Source organism: Pagrus pagrus (assembly GCF_965226575.1).
Source record: "Pagrus pagrus genome assembly, chromosome: 13".
Taxonomy (NCBI): domain Eukaryota; kingdom Metazoa; phylum Chordata; class Actinopteri; order Spariformes; family Sparidae; genus Pagrus; species Pagrus pagrus.
This window is the reverse complement of record NC_140197.1, coordinates 30,957,750-30,976,986: the sequence shown is the minus strand read 5'-3', so window position 1 is coordinate 30,976,986 and position 19,237 is coordinate 30,957,750. Positions and strand designations below refer to the sequence as shown.

The 19,237-nt window shown below is 44.3% G+C and overlaps 1 protein-coding gene across 5 annotated transcripts; it reads right to left on the bottom strand.

Annotated features, from left to right (window-relative positions):
- Nucleotides 1–464: 464 nt before the first annotated feature.
- med15 (mediator complex subunit 15) lies at nucleotides 465–16,834 on the bottom strand. 5 transcript variants are annotated; one of them, XM_084370701.1, is made up of 18 exons: nucleotides 16,652–16,834; nucleotides 15,363–15,450; nucleotides 14,767–14,818; nucleotides 14,627–14,650; nucleotides 14,297–14,458; nucleotides 13,256–13,515; nucleotides 8,947–9,327; nucleotides 7,048–7,158; nucleotides 6,177–6,326; nucleotides 4,622–4,740; nucleotides 4,412–4,539; nucleotides 4,032–4,166; nucleotides 3,850–3,913; nucleotides 3,703–3,769; nucleotides 2,823–2,980; nucleotides 2,487–2,653; nucleotides 2,238–2,336; nucleotides 465–1,069 (listed from the first exon to the last, which is right to left on the bottom strand). In XM_084370701.1, the coding sequence occupies exons 1-18, from the start codon at nucleotides 16,717–16,719 to the stop codon at nucleotides 930–932; spliced, it is 2,373 nt and encodes a 790-aa protein (XP_084226827.1). In that variant the 5' UTR covers nucleotides 16,720–16,834; the 3' UTR covers nucleotides 465–929. The 5 variants fall into 5 exon arrangements, with proteins under 5 accessions (XP_084226827.1, XP_084226828.1, XP_084226829.1 ...); XM_084370702.1 differs by having other exon boundaries at nucleotides 465–1,066; XM_084370703.1 differs by having other exon boundaries at nucleotides 7,048–7,155.
- Between the last annotated feature and the right edge of the window lie 2,403 nt (nucleotides 16,835–19,237).

Below are 19,237 nucleotides of genomic sequence, written 5' to 3'. Positions count from 1 at the left end.
TTTTCAACAGTCGGCTGCTTCTGTACAAACTGTCCACCAGAGGGCAGCGACGAGTAACACACACAAGTAACACTTTAATTTAATTTTTATTAAGTTGTAATTATTTTGTTTGTTGTTTGTACATATATAAACTTGTGTTTTTTATCCACGTCTCACTTCCACGTTTTAGACATTTGTATTTTTTCTATATTTGTGTTTTTTGCATCTTCAGCTCAATAATCATTATTTACACTTCACACGTTTTATATATATTTTATAAATAAATATTATTATATTTATTTATATAATAATATAAATATTCTGTTTATAATTTAAATTGTTGCACTGTGACATCACACAGTCTCAGTATCTGAAGTCCGGCTGGAGGACAGACTGATATTGATTAGAGCTGATTAAAGAAACGATCAGTAACCGATCAGTGAAGCCGGAGCCGATGTTTGTTTTCCATCAGAGACTCAAACAGATTTAAAAAGTTGAAATGAAAAGTTTATTTATGATAGCAAAAAAATACATTAATATTTTCACTCTGGAAATCAAAGTGTACAAAGTCGTCTTCTTTACAGCCGCCGCTCCGAAACTCACCGCAGCCAATCAGACGGAGCCAAGTGTTGCATTCAGGGAGCAGAAGATTATCAGGATAAATGACAGTCGAGCTGTTGACGTGCTGGTCGACCAGCAGAAACTTACGACAGCAGATATAAACTGGAACCCTGCGGCTCCATCAGACGCAGTTCAACGAGAAAGTCTTAATTTACCCAGAATTCATGAGGAGTAACGCCAGAACCAGACCTGACGGAGCGTTCAGGAACTAAGAGGAGCGTGGGACACATCAGTCCTCCAGATGTTTGAAAAGAACGTGAAGGTTCACGATCAGATCAGACGGTAGTGTCTGTGTGTCAGAGGTGATGTCACTGCATGTGGGCGGGGCTTCAGGCAGCTGACAGACAAGCCTGTCGGACGCTCTGAGCCCAGGTGTTGAGCAGCTCCGTCACCGAGTGTTTGTCCGGCAGCTGCAGCAGTTTGGACGTCATGTTCCTGTGGACCGTCTGCAGGAAGCTGTTCGCACCTGCTGGAGCAGACAGGAAGTCATGTGATCAGACACAGGAAGTCCTGTGATGGGATAAAACCAGGGCTGTGTCCGAAATCACTCACTCATTTCCTACTCCCTAGTCCCTACACAGGGAGTCCAACATGGTGGACTACACAGGGAGTCCAACGTGGTGGACTACACAGGGAGTCCAACGTGGTGGACTACACAGGGAGTCCAACGTGGTGGACTACACAGGGAGTCCAACATGGTGGACTACACAGGGAGCTCCTCGGCAGAAAGAAAACGTCATACATCAACGCCGGTTGTGGACTATCCATAATAAATACTTAAATATATATTAAAATGAGTATTTAAAAAGTATACCGTTTGAGTCAAATCAAGCATTTCAATGTACATCCTGATTATATCTAAAATATATATACTATATACATGTGTGTATATATACACACCATTTTCACGCCACATCTTTTACCTTTATCTTGTACCGTGCGATCTGAGAGTTAGTTAGACCCCATTTACCTCGCAAGTGCATACGAGTCTCAGAGCTCCTCAAAATGCCACCAAACATAATGTATCTGTTCTTACTCACCGTCATCCAGATGATTCTGATCAGAAGGAGAATCCAACAAACAAGACGAAGAAGCATGAGATCTGCAGCTCTTGCTAATCTAGCAAGACGTCGTCAGATTGTAAGTATTTAAACAAGACATCTACATCATTAATGTATCGTCAGTGTCAATAATTCACTCGTATTGTCAGACTACACCCCCTCCTGTGGAAACAGACACATCACGGCTTCGTTCTTAAATCAGATTAGATGGATGGATACTTTATTCACTCCTCGGGGAAGTTCAGGTGTCCAGTAGCTCATAAAAACACATGAATAATGCGTTCGTCCGCCATTTTTCTCTCAGCGCAATGCATGATGGTAAATTTTGCTTGGTTAGTGACCGTCGGTTGTACGCTCCTTTTCGCGATGCATTGTGGGATACTTTGAGTCCCACTATAGGGTAAAATAATTCCCACTAGACATTCGGACAGCACTACAAAATGGCGTACTCACTATGTAGTGCACTGTGTAGGGAGTAGTGAGTGATTTCGGACACAGCCCTGGTGTCCTGTGGTCTGAGGTCAGTGTGAGGAACTGGATCATTAACGTGCAGCAGTAAGAGGCGTTTGGTCTCACCGTACTGGTCGCCGTCGTCGGCCCAGTACGGGCTCTGATCGGGGTAATCGGCAGGAACACTGAGCTGCAGAGGAGGAACACTGGGAAGGTTTTTATCATCTGAGAACACAACAAACACACAAACAACGTTAAAGCAGCGTCACATCTGAGAACCTGAACGTCCTGAATGTTTGCAGCTCACAGACGACGTTAAACACGTTGAAATCTAAAAACACGTGAACGTGTGAGCTGCAGGTGTGAGCGACCCACCCAGCTTGCAGACGAGGTGCACGGTGCCGTTGTTGCTGCAGTACGACGGGTCGAGGTTGACCAGGAACTTGACGTCGAGGCGAGCGACCTCCCCCTGCAGGATGTTGGGGATGGTCTGCCGCTCGTCCTCCTCGTGCTTCCTCTTCCTGCCGGAGACGTTTGGACCCCTGAAGAGGAAATTATCGTTAACTGCAGCCCGACATGAATCCATGTAAAAACCTTCACTCCTTTCTTTCTTCATGTTCAGTTACTTCTACGTTTTGTCTACTTGTGAAGCAAAGTAGCTCCAGTGTGTTCTGTTATTTGGGTGAAGTGAACCTTTAAGTCGGGACGTACGTGATGGGGGGTCCGTGGATGGCGGTCATGGCGGGGGCGAAGGTTCTGTACAGAGAGTGGTTGAAGACCGGAGAGCGGATGTTGGCCATGACGGCGTCGAGCAGCGGCTGACACAGATACTGCTGCTTGGTGGCCACCGGAGGAGGAGGAGGCGTCGGCTGAAACCACACACACAAACATGTTCTCACAGCGGGCCGCCATTTTGTTCACAAGCTCTGACTGTGACTGAAAACGAAATATCTGAAGTGTGATGAGCCGTTTGTTCAGGGTGAATATATTCAGCAGACGTTGAGCTCCAGTTTTAATTAATCAAAATGATCTTTTACTTTTTTCTCTCCACCCCGTCCAAAGAAATCAAAAACACTTCAAAGTCAACGCAGCTTAGTGTTAGCCTGCAGCTAGCTTAGTGTTAGCCTGCAGCTAGCTTAGTGTTAGCCTGCAGCTAGCTTAGTGTTAGCCTGCAGCGTCACTGCCAGACTCTTGTCCTGCGTAATGAAGACGATCCGCTGACTGGTACCAGAGGAAACTCTGACAGCGTCGGACATATTGGTTTATTTTCTTTTTCAGAGATCCTTTATTGATGTGTTTGTGAAGAGGGTTCACTCTGGACAGATTAGAGAAACTGAACTTTGTAACAGGAACAAACTTACTTCACTGAAGCTTTTGTTCATTTTTAATTTGGATTTTAATCATCAACACTGGCGCCGCTCGTGTTTGTTATAAAACCAGTGATGAAATAAATTTAGAAAACAAACAAACACACACATTAATTAATAATCTGACTCTGTTCGGTTCAGAAAGTTACGACGTAAAAACTACATTATTTTACTGAATCTGATCAGAGTCAGATCTTTGAGCGGTCTGGATCAGTCGTTCTCACCACGGCCATGTCGTTCTTCAGTTTCTCCAAAGCGATCTCACACTTCTGCAGCGTCTTCAGAGGACACCTGCAGGTCAGAGCACACACGGCAGTTTATTGATTATGTCTGATCATTGATTAGCTGTGACTCCAGTGATCAGCTGTTACCTGGTGTTTGGATCAGTCAGGATGTTCAACAGACTCTTCATCTTACTCAGGTCCTTCTTTCTGTCTGTTCACAGGAAAACAAGAAGCTACAATTAAAAACCTCTTCAACAGTTTTTGATATAAAATGTGTTTTTCTTGATGAAATGACTCGATGATCAATAAATCAGAAATCTTCAGCCGACCTTCGTTCTTGTCGATCTTGTTGATCATCCGGCGCAGAGGCTCGATGTACTTCGACAGCTGTTTGAGTTTCTCCATGTACTGCTGATCCTCCAGAGACGTGGCTCCAGCCGGACTCATCACTGAGCTGGGGTTACCTGCAGGACAAGTGGAGGACAGGTGAGGACAGAAGGGTGACAGGTGAGGACAGAAGTAGGACAGGTTGGGGGACAGGTGGGACCATGATCCGATTCATTTTCATTCACCTGTACTCTCTTTCTTTGGAGCTTTGTCATGTGTGTTTGTGTTGTCAGTGGTATTGAGCGGTCCAGGTGAGGACAGTCAGGGGACAGACGGGGGGACACATGTTTGTTTGTGTTTCCTGTTCAGACGCTGTGTGTACCTGGAGTATTGAGCGGTCCAGGTGAGGGGACTCCGTAGTTCTGGGGGGTCCGGCCGGTGGCGGGGCTCTGTGAGGGCTGAGGGGACGGGCTGGGCTGGAAACCTCCCGGGGACGGAGTGGGACCGGAGCTGGAGACAGGAAGCAGCAAACATTTTAAAATCGCCGTCAGTCTCTCTGATCTGAGGCTTCTCAGGTGAACGGCGGTCGCACCTGGCTGAGTTGGGCTGTGAGGTGGGGGGCTGAGGTGACGGCTGAGGAGGGGGGGGCATCGACTGCGGCGTCTGCACCTGCACCGGCGAGGGCGATGACATCATCGTATGCTGCTGCACCTGAGGAAGATGGACAAGAAGAGAGAGCTAGTTAGCCAATCACAGGAGGCGAGGAGCAGCTGCACCAGTCTGACCCACGTTGAGACGTCCTGAACGTCGTTGTCACGGCAACTCCTTCAGTGGTGTTAGCCAATAGGAGCTGCCCGTCATCACTCGCTAACACAGGAGATCAATAAAGGTTTATCTCAGCTACAGCTGAAACGATTGACGACTTCTACCCAGAAGTGGCTGTGGAGGAGCGTCAGACACTTTCATAACTCTGATCAGGATCCAGGACGTCACATTTAACCTGCACAGCGTCGGAGGCGGAGCCCCGTTCATCTTCACGCAGGGTTCCCACTTCTTTATCTTTTCTAGAGATCATTTTCCAGGACTTTTCAGTGATGATGTTGCTGGTACGACGCACTCACACACCAATATGTCCCTTCATTGATTAATTTATAACCCCAGCGCCTTCTTTCTCTTGTGAACGACAGTGAGTCATCCATGGCTGTCTGAACGCCAGTCACCTGTCTGCTTTCACCAACAGCAGCAAACATACAGAACAAACAATAAGAAAAGCCTTAAAAAGAACAACTAGCTGGTTTCCTAACTGTACACAGTCTACTGCTGATCCCACACTGTACCGATTAGTTTCGGGGAGTGAAGGAAACGTACAGGACATTCTGCTTTTTCTCTTGTTTTCTCATTTTTCCAGATTTTCCAGGTTTTCCAGGGCGCTTGCATTAAAGACTTCCTCCAACCAAGCCAGATAACTTCCTGTTTAGCGCCCAGCTAACTTGAATGGAGATATAATAATTGAGTGGTGCAGCTCTTCTAGACTTGGACTGAATGGAGGGTCGTGTCTCGGGGGCTGTGAAGCTAAAAAGAAAAAAATGTAGCCACCGTTTTACAGGCGCTTCTTTCACACTGTCGGCTTACAGGGAAACGTTTTTGGGCCTCAGTGCTTCACGTGATGATGACTGACAGTTTGAAAACTGGCTTTAGGCCTGGAGCTCCTGGGGGCTGATCGGGACGGGCTGGGCTAGCTGGTTAGCATGCTAACTTCAATAAATATCAAAACTGTTAATCCTTCACGTTCTGGAGATGATTCTAGTTTCTCTTTTATGTTTAGTTAGTTTAGTATTCGACAAAAAATCTAGCGTGTACATAGTCTCAACTTTTTACTAGCTGGAGTATTTCATTCTGTATTTCTATTTTTTTATTGTGTAGTTTCTATTTGATTCAGTGATTTCTCTCCGTCTGTGCGTCTGCGGACATTTTAAAAGGCAAACACGGGCCTGACATTCGCAGCAGGTCAGAGGTGAAGCCGTCATGCAGGTGGAGGCAGGCGCAGGTGTGATTCAGCAGGACACAATGAGGTGAGAGGCACTGACGGACAGAAGCACAGTGAGGACGGGACGGGGCAGGGCGGGGTCAGAGGTCAGATTAAATACCTGCTGTGTCATCTGCTGTCCTCCCACCACGGCGGCAGCAGCGGCGGCGGCGGCGGCGGCAGCGGCAGCAGCAGCGTTTTGGGGAGGGATGGAAGGGTTCAGGGGCGCTCGAGGCAGCCGGGGAAGAGTCTGCATCCCAGGACGGACCAACTTCAGAGGACACACAACAGAGACACAACAGGACCGGTGAGCAGACAGGAGGCAGACACACACTGCAGCACAGCACACACACAAGTTTTGTCTCTCTGTTTGTGAGGACGCCGACGTCTCGGACCTGAACCGTCACAACCAAACGCCTCAGACACTCACGTTCACCTGAAGCTGAAACCAGGTGTTCAGACAGGCGGCTGTAATGGATTAGTTTGTTTATTTTCCCCAAAAACAATCTGAATATCACACTGACGTTTGTCAACATGTGTTTTTTAAAGAACATAATGCGGAAAAACTTTATTCCCCAAAATATTGTGTCAGTGCTGAGATATCATTCTATATCATACAGTTTATTGTTTAACTGTTACATTACACTGATTACATTTAAATGTGTGTTTATGTAAAGATTCAACCCCACAGATCCAGAATCAGCGGCTCTACTCTGAACACTAACACTGACACATTCACAACTTCATTAACTGAACAGTGAGCTGATTATAAAACTCTCCTGACATCGACCGCTCTTTAAATGTTTCTCCTCGATGAGGTTTCCAACATGTCTCCTGATACGACCTCTGTGTCCCCGTGCAGTCCACACAGCTGTTCACACCTGTGTCATAACTGACACTGAATGAGTGAAAGGTGTGTGCAGGTAAACAGGGTGTAGTGATGTCACAGGGTCCTCTCCTCCTACACCTGAGTCTGAGGTTTGTGGTCTCACCTGTCCGGGGACGGCGGCGGCGGCTGCAGCTGCTGCGTTGAGCTGCGCCTGTGCTGCGGCTTGCTGCGCCTGCTGGACCTGCTGCTGCTGCTGCAAGGCTGCACGGGCCTGCTTTCACACACACACACACACACACACACACACACACACACACACACACACACACACACACACACACACACACACACACACACACACACACACACACACACACACACACACACACACACACACACACACACACACACACACACAGCAAAGCATGCAAGCAGAGGGGTGGGTAAGCAAGACTACAGGAACCCTGAACATTGTGATTTGTCAGCTGGCCCAACAGATTTGGTGAATCAGGTGTTTTTCAGGTCAAAGACAGAAAACTTCAGAAGGAACAAAGCTCTGAAACACACGGACTGACCTGAACGCCACAGGAGGTTTATACAATCATTCACATCCATCTTCAGAGGGGATTGTGTGCCAATGTGAGTTATTTGAGTGCTGAAGCCTCTAATAAAGCAACATTATGTACATTACCTTAAAATAATAGATTTAAATTCATTTTGTGCCACGCTGACTTGTAATAATCTCTCTTCTTGCACTATGAACATGTGTCATATTTTATGGATGATGATGTCGTCCGGCTGCTGAGTCTCTACTGTCTGTGATTTACAGAGATTCCTCATGGACAGAAAGCTTTACTTAAAACTCAGCCATCGTCTCCTCCTGATGATATAAAGTCAGGCTCAGTCATCGTCTCCTCCTGATGATATAAAGTCAGGCTCAGTCATCGTCTCCTCCTGATGATATAAAGTCAGGCTCAGTCATCGTCTCCTCCTGATGATATAGTCAGGCTCAGTCATCATCTCCTCCTGATGATGTAAAGTCAGGCTCAGCCATCGTCTCCTCCTGATGATATAAAGTCAGGCTCAGTCATCGTCTCCTCCTGATGATATAAAGTCAGGCTCAGTCATCGTCTCCTCCTGATGATATAGTCAGGCTCAGTCATCATCTCCTCCTGATGATATAAAGTCAGGCTCAGCCATCGTCTCCTCCTGATGATATAAAGTCAGGCTCAGTCATCGTCTCCTCCTGATGATATAAAGTCAGGCTCAGCCATCATCTCCTCCTGATGATATAAAGTCAGGCTCAGTCATCATCTCCTCCTGATGATATAAAGTCAGGCTCAGTCATCGTCTCCTCCTGATGATATAAAGTCAGGCTCAGCCATCGTCTCCTCCTGATTATATAAAGTCAGGCTCAGCCATCGTCTCCTCCTGATGATATAAAGTCAGGCTCAGCCATCGTCTCCTCCTGATGATATAAAGTCAGGCTCAGCCATCGTCTCCTCCTGATGATATAAAGTCAGGTGAAGTCTCGTAGTCCACAGAACATTTCTGGAGCTTCACAGTAAAACAGAGTTGCAGCATTCTGCTTCAGTTGTATGGCAGAATGCTGCAACGCTGTTTTACTGTGAAGCTCCAGACAAAACTTCACCAGACTTTCCATCAGGGGTGTAACGATCCATCAATTCCAGATTGACACATCGTCTAAATTATCAATCATCAAATACTGCTGATGCAGGTGAAAATATTTATCTTATCAGACTCTCGTAGTTTACAGGGTTTGCATTTATCAACATGTGTTTTGTTCCAACTCTTCAGACAGCTCAGTCTCCTGTGATGATTGTGTCGGTGTGCTTCAGTCCTCTTTCACCTCTGAACTCAACAGATGGTGATGATTCCTGTCAGACATCGTTAACCAGAGGAACCGAGGCGGCCATCAGCTGACAGGTTTAAAAATAAAACTAACTCAAACCAATAATTCAGCCACACTCCGGCTTCAGTGTTCTCCTTTCAAACAGGGTTTTACAGCCACACCCACCTGCAGCGACCTGCTGTGTCTCACCTGGAAGGCCTGGATCTTGAGCTGGTGCTGCTGCTGCTGCTGCTGCTGCTGACTGAGCGAGTTGATGGGACCGTGTTGAGCAGACGCCATCTGTCCGGCCAGAGACTGAGGCATGCCGGGCTGCTGCTGCTGAGAGTGTGGAGGCATCTGACCCGGCTGAGGCTGAGCCTGAGCCTGGACCTGCTGCTGCTGCTGTTGTTGCTGCTGCTGCTGCTGCTGCTGCTGAACCATGTGCTGGATGGACTGAGCCTGGGCCTGGGCCTGGGCCTGAGCCTGGGCCTGAGCCTGGGCCTGAGCCTGGGCTTGAGCCTGAGCCTGGGCCTGCTGCTGCTGGAACTGCAACTGCACCATCTGCTGCTGCTGAATCCTCGTCTGGTGCATCTGCAGACACAGGGAACAGGAAGTGTGAGAGGAAGGGTCGTCAGCACCGGTTTATTTTGTTCTTAAAAGCCTGTTGAGGTCGTATTTGGGGCGCAGACGGCGGTTTGGTGCAGACTTTAGTCTCAGATAGTTCGGCATTTCTTTTTTTTGGACTGTCGGACCTGTGTTGTTGTTGGTGGGGTTCTGTTTTGGACGGTGCTGGGTGGGGAGGTGATTCGACTGTTCGTCTCAGACTTTTAAATCATAGCATTTTATTTAGATATTCTCATGAAAGCACTTCTTCACTCCTGTTTTGTCTCCTTTTGTTGTGTGAAAAGTGCAACACAAATAAAGTCAAACTGATCGACTGACTTAAGAGAATTGTGTCACGGCAGAGCAACAACAGCACCGCAACCTTTGTTTGTTCTCACTGATCCAAGCAGCTCCAGAGAGTCATGTCATACAGCGTGCCGGCGTTGTGGAACCAAAAGAGGCGTCACGACACACATCATAACCTGTAAACCTAAAAATGTCCCAGCAGACTGTTTATAATCATTTGGCTGCTGTTGTGATGGAGATCCTGACCCATCATGCACCGTGGAGAGTGACAAACAGAAGTGTTTTGCTTTAAATGACATCAACACCATCACATCATCATCACATCATCACATCATCATCATCACTATCATCACATCATCATCACATCATCACATCATCATCATCACTATCATCACATCATCATCACATCATCACATCATCATCATCACTATCATCACCATCATCACCATCACATCATCACATCATCATCACATCATCACTATCATCACATCACATTGGTGGTGTGGTGATGATGATGATGATGTGATGATGTGATGATGGTGATGATGATGGTGATGATGGTGGTGATGATGGTGATGATGTGATGGTGATGATGGTGGTGATGACACATCATCATCATCATCACCATCATCACCATCACCACATCATCATCATCACATCATCACCATCATCACAACCATCACCACACTCTCCTCCCGTCTGCCGTCTCTCCTCTGTTACCTCCACTGGAGACTCAGAGGAGAAACAAAACTGCCCCCCAATAACTTCTCTTTGTAACGTTCACACAGACAGCGAGGTGAAATAACGGCACCTTGAAAAGCCCGTGTGAAAGGGGCTATAGTTTGTCAACTGAATCAGTGCACTGAAGCTTTAGATGACATGTAACTGTGAGAGCTGTTACAAACTACGTGGATAAACAGGAAACAGTGGTGGAAGAAGTATTCAGATCCTTTATTTAAGTCAAATGACCCAAACAGCAACAACAAGAAACTCATTCATTAGCAAAAGTCCAGCATGAACACTTACAAACAGTACAAAAGTGTCAAACACAACGCAGTTAAAAGTGTTAAAGTCAAGTTTACTGATATGAAACCATGTGAGGGAAACATCGGTTTCTACAAGGCGTCTGGTTCTTTGTTGTCTGAAGGTTTTTTTCTTTGGCGTCAAATCTTCATCACAACTGAAGCTGTGGAAACATGTTCACACACGTCTAAACAGAAAGTGCATCAATAAGAAATATAAGACGTCTGTTTGTGGATGTTTACAGTGATGAACCACAAACGTTCATGGTTTCTGCCGCTCCAACAGCACTCTGTGGATGTGGAACATGGCCTGGTCCCTGCGCTCCTCCGGCAGCCTCCGCAGCATGTCGGCAACAGTTTGCCCAAACCTGGAGAACTCATCGTTGTTCTGCAACAGGTCTGGGTCTTCGTTTTCCTTCTTCTTCCTCTTCTGTGCCACGCCTGGCGTCTGGGACACAGAAGATGGCTGACGGCTGACCTCACCGCTTGATGTCGTAGGTTGAACGTCCGGTGGTTGTCTGCTGTCAGCAGCGACGTCTGTGTGTGCAGCTTCAGCCGCCGACGCAGGCGACACACCTGATCCGTTCTGTGACTGTAAAAGAAATTGCAAATAGTTCAAGTTTTTGTGATGATACAACAAACAGGAAACTTACTTCAAACATCTTCTGTCAGGATGAGTCACCGTCTCAGGCGCTTCACTGACGTGTTCACTGTGTACGTTCAGTTCATGATGATTTCACGTCTTAAAGTCATGAAGAATAATAAATAATAAGATGCGTCTTTACTACAGTCTGGTTGAGGGCATTGTGGGAAATGTGATGTCGTGTGGTGAGGTCATCTCAGTGGCATTATGGGTCAGAACACCACGACACCAGACCAAAGATATTCTACATGTGGTCCACACGCTACGTTTCATGTTCATGCATAATGTTGTTAAAAATGACCTGAAGTGATGAATCAATTATCTAAATCAACTAATGTCCGATCAATTTGTAGATTATTCTTTGGAAATATTTGACTGTTCACATTTTTATAAAACGCCTCACAAGTCAGATCACATCTTTAAATGTCTCTGTCCAGAACAACAACACTTCTCTTATCTTTCATATAAAATGGAGAAAAACAGGATTTTCTCACATTGAAGAGGTAAAAAATGACTTAAATCAATTACCAAACCATCGGATTTCCATCAACCTGAGGGAGATTATTTCTGACATTATTCGAGAGTTTAAAAGTTAAAAATACTTCTCACAACACAGTTGACATCATCAAATGTCCAGAACCTGAACGTGTTTGTTACTGAAGCTGTAACTAGAAATGATTTTTGGCATTTCTGTCTGAAGAATGACTTGAAATGATTCATCAATGATAAAACCAACGTGTTTTCTGTGACTCGTCAGATTGTTTCAGCTCTGAACTGAATTTTCTGAGGTGGTTGGATTAAGCGGGCCTTCCTGGACATCAGTGATGTATTTAAGTTCTTTAATTTCATTTCAGCACATTTCTGTTGTGCTAATGTGTCCCGGACTGATCCAACGGACAATAACCTGAGAGCGTGAACCGTGCGTGGGACATGTTTGTGTTTTTTTAAACGTTATTTTTGTGTTAGTTTTCACGGTGTCTGCTGAAAGACATCTGAATGAATCGTGGTGACGCTACATTGACTGTTATGAACTGTTTTAGTTGTCACAGTATTCAGAGGTGTTCCTGGTTGTTCTGTGCCGGGTTACGTACATGATGGGGTCAGAATATTAGGAACACCTGTGAATGTGATGCCAGCACCAAGTCTGACCTCAGGTGTTTAATTTAATGACAGTCGGCACTAACTGAAGGTGAAAAGCATCATTAAAGTAGATTTCATGGCAGAGCTCGTTATGGGTTGATGTGAGTGGCCGATGCCTTCAGAGTCTGTTCACCGACAAAACACTGCAGCTGCATTATGAACCAGCCGGACACAACTAGAGCCTGGAGCAGATCCAACGTCAAGGGAAGCATGCTCAAATCAAACCTCTGTGTTTCTAACCTGACGGTGTTTGTTAGCTCCCTAGCTAACCTTAACACCAACAACACAGACATGTATGAATCATTGTATATTTACCTTGTTGTTGTCATAATTAGCTTTTTATGACGTCTCAGCCAGAAGAGAAACAAGTAAAACGCGGGTTCCCGAGTTTCTTCGGAGGCGAACATACTTGTCCGTCCAGTTCTTCCACGTCTTCGTACATTCTGGGACGTCCACACCATCCTGCAGTTTTTGTCGTGCGGCGAAGAAGAGTCGTACAAACGTACATATCTGGGTTCTTCTTCAGTTAACGTCTCCTCTATGTGGGCCATGTTTACAGAGTAAGTAAAGGGGAGGCGGGAAACGCGTGAGAGCAAATGAGATGCTACCAAGCAGACCAATCACAGTCGTTGTGAGGGGAGGTGCATCTACAGAGTCTTCCTGTAGCGACGCCACAGACTCAACGCAGCTGCAGAAGCAAAACTTTCCCGGCTGTTGCTCTCAACACAGAGCTAAGACGAGGATGTTCATCATCTGGACCACAGTTCACTACTGTATTCAGCTTGGTGTTAGCTGGGTTACATACCTGGTTCTGCTGCTGCTGGTTCTGGGCCTGCTGCTGCTGCTGGTTCTGGTGCTGCTGCTGAAGTTGCTGGTTCTGGTGGTGCTGTTGCTGCATCCTCAGCTGCTGTTGCACCTGGAACTGCTGTTGGATGGCGGCGTTCTGCTGCTGTTGCTGTTGCTGCTGCTGTTGGGCCTGCTGGAACTGCTGGAACTGGATGGACTGCTGCTGTTGCTGCTGCGTCTGCACCATCTGCTGCATCGGCATCTGACCCGGACCCCCTACTGCAGAGGTAGCGAGAAGAGGATGAAGGAAAGGACCCCGTCCACAGCTCAGATCCAATCTGAGGAGCGCTCTGGAGTCTCACATACCCCCTTTTAACCAAAGCAAACCAAGTGCTGGTTCTGGGCTGGTGCTGGTTCAAAGTTGGTTCAACCTGGACCCTTTTAAGAACTGGTCCGCTCTGATGTAGAGTCACACTGTTCAGTCCCTGTATACGTCTCCGATTTCCCAGCATTGTTCGGAGCAGCTATGGATTTGTGGCACTCGGAACAAACACGACTCTTCACAGGCGTTGCTGCTGCCTACATCTGAATCTGACAGTCAAAGTGACTGGGCCCACAGCGGCTTCGATTAGTGACGACAGTTCAAATCTTTTGTATACTCTCTCATTAATAAGTCAGAACACGCTACACTGGCTCTGGTTGTTAAAAATGGTGGTGATAAGCGGTTCTAGTTGGTCCATGGTCATGATAACCAGCACCTGGTGTTAGCGGTTCATTGTTCTAGACCAGCAAAATGTTGGTGTCACTCTGGAACCAGTTTTCGTGGCCGGGAGCAAAGAACTGGTTCCAGAGTTATCACTGGCTCCGAACCAGCACCTGACCCACCTTGGTGGAAAAGGAGTAAAACACACACACACACACACACACACACACACACACACACAACGTGCCAAAGCAGAGACTGAAAGTAAGATCGGCCCCGACGCAGCCAGCATCCACTGAACGCTCTGAAGATGTGCCTGTACAGCAAACACACACCACATGGAGGAAACACACTCACTGGCTTGTGGGTTTCCAGCCCCTGCCATGGCATGCTGGCCTATCTGCATCGGCCCCATGGCCCCCATGCCACCCACTGGAGCACCGGTGGGGCGAGGCCCCATGCCAATGGCGCCCGGGCCCCCTCCAACCCCTGTCAGGTTAGTCAGGGCATTCATGGGATCTAGCAGAAGGGTAGACAACAGACAATATTACGCAGCTCCAACATGCACAGCAGAAATCATGAACACCATGAGTCTGGTAGTGACAGGTCCAGCAGAGGACAGAACACGGCAAAGAAAAACCAAAATGAAAAGTGAACCAAACAGAGACAAAGACAAAGTCCACTCACCTGGACCTCCGAGGGTCTTCTTGTCTGTAAGTAAGACACATGTTATTAGCGCCTGAGTCCTTCAACAAGCCACTGTGGAGCAGGACCGAGGACAGGAACGTGTTCATGGTTTCACAGAAACATGCGGGTCAGATACTTACGGATGTCTCTGAAGTGTATGATCAGCCTCGCCACCAGAGATAAATACTCCTCCTGACACACAAACAAAAACAGTGAGATTCATCAACAGTAAGACGAGCGGTCGACTGATTATGAGGCCGATTTTCAGCATTTTTCTGTCAGATTGCAGATAAAATAAACTAATTTAAAAATGTGCTACTTGGACCACAAACTATCTGATTGGGAACTCATCACGATTAACAGCCTGTAAAACACAGAGTAATCTCAATCTGCAAAGTAACTAAATATATCAAATAAATGTAAAAAGTAACATTTACCTCCAAAATGTGGTGGAAGTATAAAGTAGCAGAAAATGAAAATACCTAAGTAAAGTACAAGTACCCCATTACTGTACTTGAGTAAATTGTACTTATCATCACTGGTCGATTGAAATTTTGACACAAAGATTTTCATTTTTACTGCAAATGAATATCAGTCCTACTTGACTTCTAACATCGATATCGGCCCTGAAGAAAGAAATATCAGTCGACTCCTAATTAAGACGTCATGAAAAGGTTGATTGTGTAGCAGAACGCGGTTGCTGAAGTGATTCTTCCTGCAGCGATCCAGTACTCACTCTGGACTTGGCTTTGACATAGACGTGGTTCTCCATGTCGTTGCTGGATTTCGTGTGTGCGGTTCCTGCCTTCCTCATCGCCTCTTCACTGGAAGGAAACAGGAATCACACGGATCAATACGCTCAGATAACTTCAGACTGTTTTGCAATCAGACTAAACTTTTAGGCTTTTAATTAAACCTTTCCTACAGTTTTTAATTTATGATAATTCAGAACATGTTAAATGATGCGTCACATTCAGTGTTCCTTCACTGTATGTAAATAACTTCAATGATTATTCTGTTATAAAAGCTGCAGAAGATTGATTCAATAACTATATTTCAAATATTCACTTTTCAGCCTCTAACATGTGAAATCTGCTGTTCTTCTCTTCTTGATTTGTATCATTAACAAACATCTTTGACTGTTGGACAACTTACATTTCTCTACTTGGGATGTTCAAAGTTCGTTTATTGCGATTTCTGACATTTTACAGCCCAAACAACTCATTTTGGAAAAATAACCAGAGGACTGACTGATAGAGCCAACAATCATCACACGCAGCTCTTCTGTATGAGCTGTGTGTTAAGTCTGCTGTTGACACTGAGCATCTGAGGCAGAAATGAAGAAGTGTTTTACATAAACTGAACATTTCAAATGACACCTCATAATACAGATCAGCTGTAACTCACACTACAAGTTAAACACTGTTTCTACACTTTTACTAAGAAAACAAAATCACATGTTTGACTGCATCCTTCTGGGAACAGAAATACAAGTGTGCCTTCATAAGCACATTTACTCATGTGTAGAAAGTTAACAGTGAGTTTAATGTGTGAAAAACTGGGATTTGTACAAAATAATGCGGCGTTATGTTCAGAAACATACCATGAAAACATCAATAATCTAGTAATTACAAAACATGCTCATGTTAGAGTTTCATTCATCGGTACAAAACTAACCAGAGCTGAAGAGTGAAGAGTTAGCTCGCTGTGTGAACCAACATTAGCAGCTAATGAAGCTAATAATTAAATCAGGGAGAAATGTCCATTAATCATTGTTTTGTTAATTTTAGATTAGCCGAATTTAAAAGCGGACTCGAACCTGCCGCATTATGTTTTCTGATACATTAATGGACCCGTGTTAACTTTGCTTTTTTACAACTCCGTCTTCATTTACTGATTTTTTTAAAGCAGTTTGACGTGACGCTCTTTCCTGCCGGGCTAACGTTAGCTAGCTTAGCTCATGAGGCTAATTCAACACAAACAGTGATTTAGCTGAAACCCGAGCGCTGAAGCGGAATGTCTCACATCTGTGCGACGACTTTTTGTCGGAACTGGGGGCTCCTCCAGTCGCTGTCCGGTCCCGGGACCTCCATGGCAGCAGCGACGTGTTAAAGACGGTTTCAGCTGGAGACTTTAGTGTTTCCCCGGCGCTTCCTCCTTTTTCTTCTTCGTCTTGTGTTTCAATGGCGGCTGCTGATCCGTCCGGCTGGAGCGTTACCGCCACCCCGCGCTGCTCCACCTACTTCCGGTGCCATGAAAATGGCGGCTGTTGTGTTTGAGTCTTTCAATTTAATTTAATTTAATTTAATTTAATTTAATGTCCTTGGTTTAAGTCTTTGAATTAAAATTTTGGTAATTAATTAATTAAGATTTGATTTAATTTAATATTAAATTTAATTTAAGATGAATTCAATATTTAATATTTTATTAAATATAAGATGCAATTCAATTAAATTTCAGATTTAATTCAATTTAAAATATAGAGTGTTTTCCGTGACACATTTTCACCCTATTTATTATCCGAACATATTTATTCATGTATTTTCTTTATACTTTTGTAATGTCTGGAATTGTATATGAATTTCTGGTAGAGTATGCTAATGAATAGGCTGTCAGTCATAGTATGTCAGAAAAAAATACATAAATAAATACTGAACTATTTATTTGGTGAATAAAAATAAATAAAAAGTGAATAAAATTATAAGTAAAATGGAAAATTAAATGTGATAGTAAATTAACGGGGGATTTAATACAAGGAGCAAATTAAAACACATCTATTTATGTCATATTTTATAACTTCATGCCTGCATTTATTTTCAAAATTATTTATTATTTTAATTATTCAATATTTTTGGTGCATTTAATGTCATATTAATTTATTTAGAAATGCCCTCTATTTTGTTTATTTATATTTTTATTTTGGCAGCGTTGGTCCTCCATAACTTTGCAAATTCAGATTCAATATGAAAATACAAAACACAATTAACAAATAAATCTTTATGATCACCAGGGTGAAATTCACCCAGCAGATAAAAGTCAACAAGAGGAGCTGCACCTCTACAGCATCAATAATCTGATAAGATAATATAGTTTAATTATTTCATATATAATTGTTATTATTGATGCATTAAAGTCAGTAGTATATTTTTAACATACTGGTGGTCTTATATAATTGTACTGCAAGTGTATTTCAAATCAGATGACGGTGTACTTGCGCAGATGTACTTTAGTACACTTAAAGTTTGTAAAAAGTTGTTCCAATTTAACATACTATTTACACTTTAAGTACTTAGTACTTAATTACTACTTAATTACTACTTGAGCACACTTAATTACACATAAAGGTGACAAAAAAAGCATACCGCATACTAAATGTGTACTAAGTACAGTCTGTAAAAGTATAATTAAAGTACAGGGTTTTTTTACCTGGGTTTTTACTGCTACACATTTAATTTACACTTCAAACATCACAGAGTGGAGTTCATCTGTGGAGATTATCTGCTGAACAGAACCTGGAAGGATCAGAACCTTCAGATTATCTTCTGTAATAATCCAGGATCCAGTTCAATAATCCCACAGAGGAACCAGAGTGATGCTAACTGCAGTTAGCTACAGAAACACGTCATCCTGCAGCTCTTCATGGTTGACTGACGTACAGAGTCTCGCTAAGTGAGCAGTAAAGCTTTAGTCTTCATTTTGGTAGCCAGTCAGCTATGCTAGCTGCTAGCTCATCATGTCAGTCAGTCTGCAGAATGTTACTTGAAACTATGAAATAATATCATGTTTTAGAGGTGAAAGTGCAGAAAGTTTGAAGTCGGGCATTAATTTCAAGGATTGCAGTTTAGATTGATCATCACAATTAGTTTCATCTGATTACTGATGAAAAATAGTTACTTTGGCTCTGATGTAGCAGGTAATCTGTAGAGTAACGAGTAACTAATGCTGACAGATCATCGTAGTGGAGTAGAAAGTAACAGAAAATGGAAATACTTGAGTGAAGTACTTCAAAACTCTCAGAAAATACAGAACTTAAGTAAATGTACTCAGTTACATTCCATCAGTGGATAAAACTACTCTTCAGCTGGAGTTTTTCTAACACAGGAAATGTTACATGTGCAGGTTTTTTGACTGAAACATGTTGTAGAAGTAACTGCAGGTTCATATTTCCTTTGATTGTTGTCGCTCCTGTCCAGCTGATGGGCTGTAAACATGAGGTCACACAGCATGTGGTCATCATGATGTGATGGACGTGCTGCTGTTGTCCACTGAAGAGCATCAGACTGTTCTGACTGGAGGAGATGAAGCTGCCTGGACTTGTTATGAAGTTGTCACACACCACAGCTCAGAGGGCTCAGGGGTGCAGATAAACATCCTTTCTCTATCTGCAGCTGCTCCTTTCCAGGAAGTCACATGACCTACAGAAACTGAGGTGCAGAATAAAGTCATTTCTAAAAATTGATTCTGACTAACTGAGGAGTTTCCCTCAGTCAGAGGTAACAATCCACAGCTCAGAGGGCTCAGGGGTGCAGATAAACTTAATTTCTTTATCAGAGGCTGCTCCCTTTCCAAGAAGTCACATGGTGAATAAAGTACAGAGAGGAGGAGCCTCTG

Bases quoted from the DNA above. Each gene is read 5' to 3' on its own strand.
- med15 (XM_084370701.1), bottom strand. From the start codon at position 16,719: ATGGAGGTCCCGGGACCGGACAGCGACTGGAGGAGCCCCCAGTTCCGA. The intron at 4,167-4,411 runs GTACACACAGCG...CTTGTCCTGCAG, and splicing joins TGGACCGCTCAATACTCCAG to GTAACCCCAGCTCAGTGATG. The intron at 2,981-3,702 runs GTGAGAACGACT...GTGTGGTTTCAG, and splicing joins TGAAGAACGACATGGCCGTG to CCGACGCCTCCTCCTCCTCC.